General features: G+C 46.2%; 1 protein-coding gene across 1 annotated transcript; it reads right to left on the bottom strand.

The window, feature by feature from the left end:
* Nucleotides 1-244: 244 nt before the first annotated feature.
* On the bottom strand, nucleotides 245-8486 carry LOC144155598 (beta-1,3-galactosyltransferase 1-like). Its single transcript, XM_077687145.1, has 4 exons — nucleotides 8308-8486; nucleotides 2901-3145; nucleotides 1020-1248; nucleotides 245-448 (listed from the first exon to the last, which is right to left on the bottom strand). Exons 1-4 carry the CDS (start codon nucleotides 8353-8355, stop codon nucleotides 245-247), a joined length of 726 nt encoding a protein of 241 aa, XP_077543271.1. The 5' UTR covers nucleotides 8356-8486.
* Between the last annotated feature and the right edge of the window lie 1436 nt (nucleotides 8487-9922).

Raw genomic sequence — 9922 nt, 5'->3', positions numbered from 1 at the left:
GGAAGACCGTAAGTACTGTTATTTTTTGTCTGAGTCGCATTAAATTGTGATGCGCGCTATTGCAAAATTAAAACGCTATCGTTATGCAGATTTTGCGTGCGAGTGGCCGATCGCTTAGTCCGGCTAGTGCCATTATGAATATCACGATGATTCAGAAATAAAAAGTAAAACCTGTGCATACAAATCTGCACTCATGCAAGATGTTAGTAAGATGTTCCGACCAAGCTCCTTTGGTATAGAGTGACTAGTGACGGACGTAACAAGAGGCAAACGGGGAGTTCGCTGGAAGGGGCTGGCATTTCGCGCTGGCATTGCGCACATCGTGCCAAACACTGGTCATTGCGTCCGGTGGTAAGCTGTGGGCCGTAATGGTGTTGCGGTACTTGCAGATGTCCCCAAGCTTCGCGCAGCCGGAAAAGCACGGACTGTTCACTAGCTCCACATCCACCTGCGCGCAACACGACGGCAAAGGGCATTACCGCCGCAACATGCATCATATATCTAAATGTAAAGGGAAAAGTCGAAAGTATTGGACTAGCCGGCGCGTTTCCCGCTCATTGTAGACCCAAAACTGCCGAGCCGTTTGGGATATTTTTTTCATCTCCCCCACAAATACAGTATCAACAACCAGCGAAAGAGCCCCCCATATACACTGGAGAGCACCAGAAATCCTTATACGCCCCACCGTCGCTGCGGGTGAGAAGTATTTTGCTTTTAACCAGCTAAACCAACTCATAGGTCAGGGGTAGAGGGCGCTTATGGACTCTTCGGATTTCTATGAAGTGGATGGCTCTCTTTGCGGAGTGTAGTCGCCGGGGTCACCCCCAAGCACCTCGTCGGAGGTGGTATAGCAAGAATCCATTGCATCTGTCGGCTGAAACCAACAAACGTTGGCTGTAGCGAGAGATACGGGCAACATTTCGCGCAGCGATCCAAAAGTGTAGTCGCGGGAAGGAGCAAGGCCTCGAGAATACGAGCCACGCATAGGAAGAGTGCGGCGTGGCAAACTCAAGGCGCACCTTGGGGGCCACGATGCCGGTGATGAAGACGTCCTCTAGGTAGAGAAATGGCGTCACAAGTGCCTCCGTGAACAGCCGCCGCACGGCGTCCTTGGACATCACGTATGCAGGGCCCGAAACATACTGGGGCAGGATTTCCGAAGCGAAGACCGACGCCGGCAGGTAGGCCTTTGACCCCAGTTCACGTTCCGGCTCACCGGTAACGTATATGTGGCCAGCCAGAAAGGGCCTACAAGGGGACAGCACGTCAGGCGACGCCAACTTAAAATATAGCTATGACACGTGCGCTCTTGAAATCTTCTGGCGGGTGGATTAGCCACAGCCCACACGAATGTCCAATAAGTATAAGACCAAGAGAGCAACGCCGCCGGCTGATAAGGCTCCGCAGGCATGACTTAACTCGAAAGCTCCGAGGACACGTAAGCACTTCTTATGAGTTTTGTATGGGAAACCATTAATGCCCAGCGGCCGACTGGAGATGCCGGTATTGTGGGCGCCACCATATGCCTCTGTGTTGTGAGGAGTAGAAGCAGGCAACTCCTGCAGCGAGGGCTGTACGTAGTGCGCCGTACTCGGCATGTTGATCCCGACGTGTCGGGTCTCTGAAACATTTTTTTTTTCAGTAATTAGGGCTGTATGCTCTCTTAGGCGTGAGCGCAACGTTGGCATGTGTCTCCATAGCATGATTATTTTCAAATGGGCGAAGGTGGATTTCACAACATATTAATAATCTCGCGGGTTGGATGTTACCCCCTGTGTCTTTTCCCTACATGCCAGCGTCCTTCCTGCCATGTATTTGGTGATTGTGATAAGTGTCCAGAACACTTTTACGCAGAGATAATTTGAAGGATCGGGATTTCATATCAGGATATCTCTATTTTCGCAGAATAAAGCAAGTTCAGATATATTCAGACCCAACGTTTTAATGCTTTAGAATAGTGCAGGCAACGCATCCTCATTACACAGTTGCACGGCTAATCCACTACTCTTTACGTTTCGTCTAATGAAGTTACCTCCGTACTAAACTAACATATATTTCTCTCCATAGTTTAAGCTGCCATAAGACCGCGCCATAGTCCCACTGAGATTTCACTGTTTTCGATCATTCGCATTTCTGAATAACACAATCTGTCCAAATGACCTGCTTTCTCCATGCAGCCTTAAAGGAAAGGAAGCTTTTGCAGATTAGACTTGTTGCCTGCTTAGTTTTCTATAGAAATAAGATCAATTTTGAAACTGATTCCTGACAATTAATATAATGTTTCCTCGTACTTCTTTATAGCAACCGATATGTTTTGCCTTTGGCTATAACTTCGGGAAGCACTGAAGGCCCTGACTGCCACCATTAGTCACTGTGAAAGCACCATACAGACACAAAGGCGCTACTGCTTCACTGTCGACATTGACGAGTATACCGGGAACTTGGTAGTCGTTAGTGACGGGCTGTGCAGAGAAATAGACCTCGGGAACTATATGTGCCTGCTCTGATGGATCAGTGGCCAAAGCGTTGCGCTACTCATCACGAGGCGGAGGGCTGGACTGCCGGCAGTGCAGCGCGTTTTCCTCCGAAAGAAGAAAAACAAGAATGCTCGTGTTCATACGAGATTTAGGAGCACGTTTCAGAACCGCTGGTGGTGTAAGTTATTGCATAGCCTTCTAGGCAGCGTTCCTGGTGCATAGCTTCGGCGCACAACAGCCCTATTTAAAACTTCGTGTGATGCGTAGTCTTGGGACTAAAATCACTACGGGCAGCCCATCTCCAGATAACTATAACCAACTTGTCTTCCGGGACACCGGTGTCTGCAGCACAGCAAGCTGAGCAGGGAATAGTGAATGAGAAGAAGGCGAGACGAGCCCTCTGGATGCCTCGAGTTCCCTCACCGCGTGCGGAGCCGCCGGCTTCCTTGGATCCTCAGGAAAAGCAGCAGGTTGCGGACGTTGACGAAGATGTCGTCGTCCGCCTTCATGACAAATCGGGTGGCTGCGCAGTACATGTAGGCCCACTTGAGCAGGAACACGGACTTTAGCGTTAGGTTTCGGTACGTGTCCCTGAAGTCCGCCTGGATGACGTCGCCGTACTGGGCGCTCTCATTTGCCACCTGCTCTTGCAGGATTTTGCCGCTGGGCTGCACGAAAGGAAGGACCAAGGATGGATCAACGCGCGCCGTCCGCCAAATTTGGAATCTCTACCATTCCCCGCCACGATGTTTCTGATTATTTTGAGCCGAATTATTATCCCGGCTCGCTGATGTATCACGTCGAAGAGTTTAGTTACATAGTTACGGTAATTACAAAGCAGAGACAAGGAAGAAATACAGGCGTTACAATGAGCTGGAAAACTGCTGGTGAAATTTTCAAAGATTTATGAGTTGGCGTCGCTGCCAGAAAACTATTAGGGGAGGGTCCGCACGTCGGGAGGGGAGATTGCGCCCGTAGGGTCGTGTGCGAATAGGGGGGGGGGGGGGGGAGGGGAGCAGAAGAATTGTTTGGAGCGGGTCCGTCAGCGGAAATGTCATCCTGAAATATACCTGGCCACGTTGGTCTTCACCCGTAAAGGACAGTTTCGTCGTTTGATCAGCCGAGATCAAAAAATAAAATTAGGTTGAAACCACTGCATCGCATGATTGTGCGCAAAACGTGGAACTTTCGTGAATTCAGCGAGTTCATCAGCTGCGGATTTTACACTACACTGATTTAATACCCCCCCCCCCCAACAAAACAACTAAATGAGATTGTGGAGGCGGATGGAATGATACAGAGAATTCGTTTATTGGTGAATGCGAGGCTATCCGAGCCATTGCGCCTAGATTGCTAAGCCACACGAGAAAAGTAAACTGTAAAAATATACGTTATAAACAAACAAACAAGCAGACAAACAAACAGGCAAAAATTGGCTCCAATCCACGCTGTGAAGGTGGTTGGACTGCGAAGCTGTAAACGAAACCCACAGCGATTACCCATGTGGCGTCACTTGAATTCACACAACGTGGCTCTGCAAAGAGTGAGACCAGAGACTCTGCCAGCCGTTACCTGGGATTTGCCGGGGCGGCGTCCCTAACACGGCAGCGTCGGCAGAAAGAAAGCGGAGAGGGGCGTCTTTAGAAGGGTGAGGCGGAGGGTGGCACGCGCGACTAGGGCGTCATCTCTTTCACGTGTCAGCTCCAAAAAGCGCCCTCCCAGTCCCCAGACGCTGAATATAAACCACCGTCTGTCTCCCCGTATCCACGTGTGGGCGTAGCTTAGTCGGCAAGACGACGGGCTCTCGCTCCGCTTCTCCATTCGGGCCCAGGTTCAAAAATTTTCTTGGCTGCTTTAGAGGTATACTGCTTCGCAGTAAAACAAACAAACAAACAAACAAACAAACAAACAAACAAACAAACAAACAAACAAACAAACAAACAAACAAACAAACAAACAAACAAACAAACAAACAAACAAACAAACAAACAAACAAACAAACAAACAAACAAACAAACAAACAAACAAACAAACAAACAAACAAACAAACAAACAAACAAACAAACAAACAAACAAACAAACAAACAAACAAACAAACAAACAAACAAACAAACAAACAAACAAACAAACAAACAAACAAACAAACAAACAAACAAACAAACAAACAAGTGTGATGTGGATGCACATAAGCCTCGCAATGAAGTTGTGCTACAGCACTTCGTCTAGACCAGTGCTCCGCAGAAAAACCAACAGAGCTCTGGTAGGCTGTTCAGCCTGCAGCATGGGCCTGACCGAAGGCCCAAAACAGCCTTTAGTTCAAAACCCGCGTCGTGCGGCCATACAGGGATGCAGAGAGTATCTGCCTCGGCGCGGTGAATTTAGAGCATAGACAGATAACCTGTTGAATGTTTACGAATGCTTTATTTCGAAGGAAATCATGCACTCCCCCGTCTAACGACGACGATGGTTGAACGCGAAGCTTTCTCGTGAGGGATTCCTCAGTTGTCGTCTGAGTTTGGACTTTGACTCGCACGTGGTTTGGACTTTTGATCGCAGGGACTTTGACTTTGACCCTTCGTCGTTTGATTTTGCACGAAGAAAGATTCGTGTTGAACCATAGTCGTCGTTAGACGGAGTGGTGCCTGATTTTGCTACGTTTGCACGTCCACGCACCACTCTCCAAATCTAAACTGCTTTGGCTGGGTCTAAATGGTGCAATTGTATAGATGACGACTCCGTAAAGCGAGCGACCCACTTTCGATTCCGAACACGGGAAGCGTTTTTTTTTTCTTGGGGCGTTTCCACGATCAGCATCATCGTCAGAGAAAGTTGGCTTTTCTGTATTGCGTTTTCGGCCTTTACGGACGAATCAGTGAGACATAGAAAGCTTCCCCTTAAAATACGCACAGAGATTCCGAGAATTGTCTTCTAATCGGTAAGAATTCCTACGCAGTTCCTCTTCATTTGGAAATTTTTTTCAATTTGACCAATTATCCCCATTTGAAATATTGTAACGCTTAACTGGGCTACCTCCGGCAGTTATATTATGCATTTTAACAGCGGAGCTGCTGTTACTGATTGTAAGTTCGGGGTTCGTGCGTGCCGAAAACTCTAAACAAGAAACGTTATCATGTAGGCGTCGCGCAGCTGTCGCATTACCCACTCTACAACGAAAAGACACGTGATCGCGGCCGCCGCAGCACTCGAGAGTAGCGTGCTCATGCGCTCAGTATCGTAGGAGAGCCCTTCGCGCTAGAGCTCGCATCGTCGCTCAGTATAGTACAAAAGACCTCGCGCGCAACGTATCCGCAGTACCTACTAAGTACAGGGCGTGCTACTTAAAGCTACTTAAAGTACCTACAACAGCTTCGCTATTCAAGTCTTGTGCATGAGTGCAAGGTTCCCTAGATTTCTTTTGGAGGTGCAGGGCGTTACACGGTTCGTGGTTTTTTACATTTTTTTCTTTTTTCGCTTTGTTTTTCGAGCTTATTATCGCCTTCATCGTGCTGGGCGGTGCAGATGCGTTTCGTTCGTTAATTTATGGTACTTTTAATTCTTTTTATTTTCTTCATTCGATACTCCCAATCTGCACTATTGTAATGATTGAATGTTTTAACTTTGCCGATTATGCATCTACGTGGTCCCTGGTCTGGGGTACAGTCCAAGAAATTTCCGCAGCTGGGCTTCACCACGACGCCCCAGGAGGACCAATCAGCGTGACCAATTGTGTGTATTTAGCGAATGACGAGGCTTAGAATGTGATTAGAGCAAGAATTAGAATCTGCGCTGGGACATTAGCGTAAGCAGTGCATGTGCGCTGTTGTCTCAGCGCATATTCTATTTTGTACTATAATCGCATGCTTTGCCTCGTCATTCGCTAAATTCACTCATTGGTCCCGCTGATTGGTCCTCCTGGGGCGTTACGGCGAAGACCAGCTGCGGCTATTTTTTAGAGTGATATATACGGCCAAGAATAATTGCGCATTAGAACGTACACTGCTTAGAACACTGGGGCTGATCGACACAGTAACTCAGGAGGAAGTCAGGAAGCAGCTCACGCATCTGCTTTCGAAGGTACTCGAGCTTAAGTGCGGTGGCACGTGGGTAGGTCATTGATACCTTTGAAGAAGCTAGACATGCCGGAAATCGCCAATTTCCATAAAAGGAACGTATATAAATGATCATTGACAACATTGACAACAAATTGGGGGGGGGGGGGGGGGAAGGAGGATAACAGATTTATGACGCCTGAAGCGGGTAATACAGTGTTTAATTAGAAGTTGGTAAGATTTCGCAGGATGCTGAGCACGATGTCGCGGGTTCGATTCCCGGCCGCGGCGGCCGCTTTTCTAATGGAGCCGAAAAGCAAAAACGCCCGTGTGTACGAGATTTCGGCGCACGTTAAAGATCCCCAGGTGGTCAAAATTAATCCGGATCCCTCCACTACGGCGCGCCTCATCGCCTGCGTTGCGTCGGCGCGTTAAACGGTATACAATCAATCAATCAAGATATCGCAGGAAAAAACTTCACGTTATTGAGGAAGACAGAAGGCTACCCCATCTTTTACGGTCGTGACAGTGGGAATTGCGGAGCAAGTAAACTGCACATGCTTAGAAGAAAGTTGAACAGGTTATTCTAGTTATCGCTTGGATTTTAACTTTCATATGTCGTAAAAAATGGCCGCACATCTGCTTGCATTGGTGCAAATGTCGCCGAAAGGCTGTAGTCTTCCGTCGTCCCTGCCACGTAGCTCTTTACACTATCTCCCCTTTCACCCCTCACGTTATTCCCCTTCACTCCTCCGTGACGAATACAACAGAGGTTTGTTGAATTCGATTTAATTTTCCCGCGTTCGGGCTGCTCTGGCGCCATCTGTTGGCACAGTATGCGTATTTTTGTTAGCTTTTTTGTTTATTTTTTGGAGTATCTCGAGCCGGCATCTTTTCTTTTAAAGTTTGCTTTTACTCGCCCTCTTCAACACCGCTGGAAATGTTTTCATCATTTCATCAATTGTGAGACTGTGGGCGGTGGGTGGAGCTTTAACGTCTTTTTTATTTGACATCGTAAATACCTATCCCTAGAGTATTCTTAATTTAAATAACGCTAGTACTTCAAGTTTTGTACGTACATTACGCCTCATATCTGCATGAGGTTTCCTTCAGGCTCAATGTTGTGAACATGTATGGTCAATGCCTACAGTTTCAGTAGTCTTGAACGGTCCTGCCTACATAGACTTCAGTTTCAAGGGCCCTTTCATTTTAGCCAGGTGGCTGTTTCGAGTGACTTAAATACAACCAGAAAAGAGAGACCGAAATTTTGGCGTCTATGTAAACCAAGACACAGTCTTTAGGACTCAATAAAGAAGAAAAATAAAACGATAGGCGAATGCCGGAGCCGTTTTTCACAACTTCGTTTTCACCGAAAGGGTATGCAAGTTTATAGGGGCGAAGCCCCTTAGGGGGGTCGGCTGTAGGCGTCTCCTGTCGTCGTCATATCTCGTTTCATGTCGTCGCGGCACTAAAACACCGGGTCACTAGTTTTCCAACACATCGCAATAGAACGTAACGCGTACTAAAAGAACACAACGGCAGACTCGTTTTCCAACGCCTCGGGCTAGAACACTTTGTGCTTCAAAGACACGAGACTTTTGCAGCAAAGCTGTATACCTCTACTCCCAAACGGTTTCATCTCCGTGGGCAAAAACGATAAGGTGCCAAAATACACTTATACACTGAGAGCTTCGCTCCTCCCCAGGTTTCAAGTTAGTGGAGATGACCCGGGATTTCTGTTTAAAGTCGATTCAAGGCAAACGTTCCAGCAGGTGACTCACAGCATCAAAATGGGCCTCGCCTGCGGCTTCGAAGGCAAAGTTGATCATGAGCAAGTTGATTTTTTTTTTTGAGGATGGTAGACCTAGAGGATGACCTGAGTACTGTGGCGGGTTCGCACTCACTTGACGCTATGAAGCACGTCATTCAATTGCTAGGGTCTGCTGACGTCAACTCCTCCGCCGGCTTCCTCCGTCTGCGTCAACGTGTTTTCTTGAACTACTCCAACTAAATATCACCGGCCGATGCTTGCTGCCCTTTCAGTTCAGTGGCCTAAGCTCGTGATTTTTGTTTCGTCCACTTAACATGGAGCTCAATTTTCCCACCTTTTAACAGGCAGAATTGATTCGCCTTTTCACTGCTGTCATTGTGTCAGCCAAAGGAAAATTCAAGTGTTGTTGCACAGGTCGCTCATATTGTCGCAGGGCGAATTACAGGTGCCTGTTCTTAATGTTGTAGGGTTTTGTCTGCGGAATAGATTGAGGAATGCATACATTCATTCACTGAAAATTAAATGAAAAATTTCGGAATTTTGGTGAGCTGCGGCTTAATGAAATTAATGTAAAACCCTGGAAACACGTCTTTGAGGTAATGCAAACAAACAAACAAACAAACAAACAAACAAACAAACAAACAAACAAACAAACAAACAAACAAACAAACAAACAAACAAACAAACAAACAAACAAACAAACAAACAAACAAACAAACAAACAAACAAACAAACAAACAAACAAACAAACAAACAAACAAACAAACAAACAAAAATACAGACATAAATCAAACAAAATAAATCGCAAATAAATATTCAAACTGATTGTGGATATTAAGATGTAGAAATGAAGTGAGGTCCCCAACAAACTCGCCAGATAAAACACAGATGGAACGGAAATGAGTGAAAAAATAGAAAAGAGGGGGAGAGTGAAAGAGACACCATAGAAGCATACCGAGCGTTATTAGCTTTAAAACTCAAAGGAGCTTTGGTGGCGAGCAGAGTAAGCGCATATGCTTGGCAGTACGATCAGGCATAATTCAAGATGAAGTAAACAGCAAAAGACAGCTGGTGGAATATTAATCCCAGCTTGATAATGACTACGACTCGTTTCTGTGCAAAGCCAAATTAAGTACGGAACTGAAACATCAAGTGCACCCATCGAAATTCAGCAAAGAAAAAAAAAAGAAAAATGGAGAACGTGAATCTTGATAATTAAACGTTCTATCTGCTGCCGTTTGAGAAATTTAGTTGAAGCAGTATCGCATCATTGTACGTTTGATTACATGCCATTTTTGACAACGCGTCTCTAACGGCACCATTGCAAAAATAGGCGTGTCATGAGCAAAGTACATAACAACAATTTCTGGCGGCGTCCTGTAGCTTTCGCAGAATACGAATTTCAACTAGGAACTTGCCAAAATTTAGTTTTCGGTGGGTTCGGCTATAAATAAGGCAAAAATCAAGCAAGCCCATTCAGTAAAAATAAAATCGGTAGTCAGTACGTATTCAAAAATAAGAACGAAGTCTCTCTTGTCGATATTGTAACAGAAAAAGGGACGTCGAAATAAAATGAATGAGGAATAAAACCCCACCGGTAGTTATAACCATTATAACCACGGGTT

The sequence above is a fragment of the Haemaphysalis longicornis genome, unplaced genomic scaffold, assembly GCF_048455015.1.
Source record: "Haemaphysalis longicornis isolate Haplotype H1 unplaced genomic scaffold, Haemaphysalis longicornis Haplotype H1 scaffold_1, whole genome shotgun sequence".
NCBI lineage: Eukaryota > Metazoa > Arthropoda > Arachnida > Ixodida > Ixodidae > Haemaphysalis > Haemaphysalis longicornis.
The sequence above is the reverse complement of the archived record's forward strand: the minus strand, read 5'-3'. Positions and strand labels throughout refer to the sequence as shown.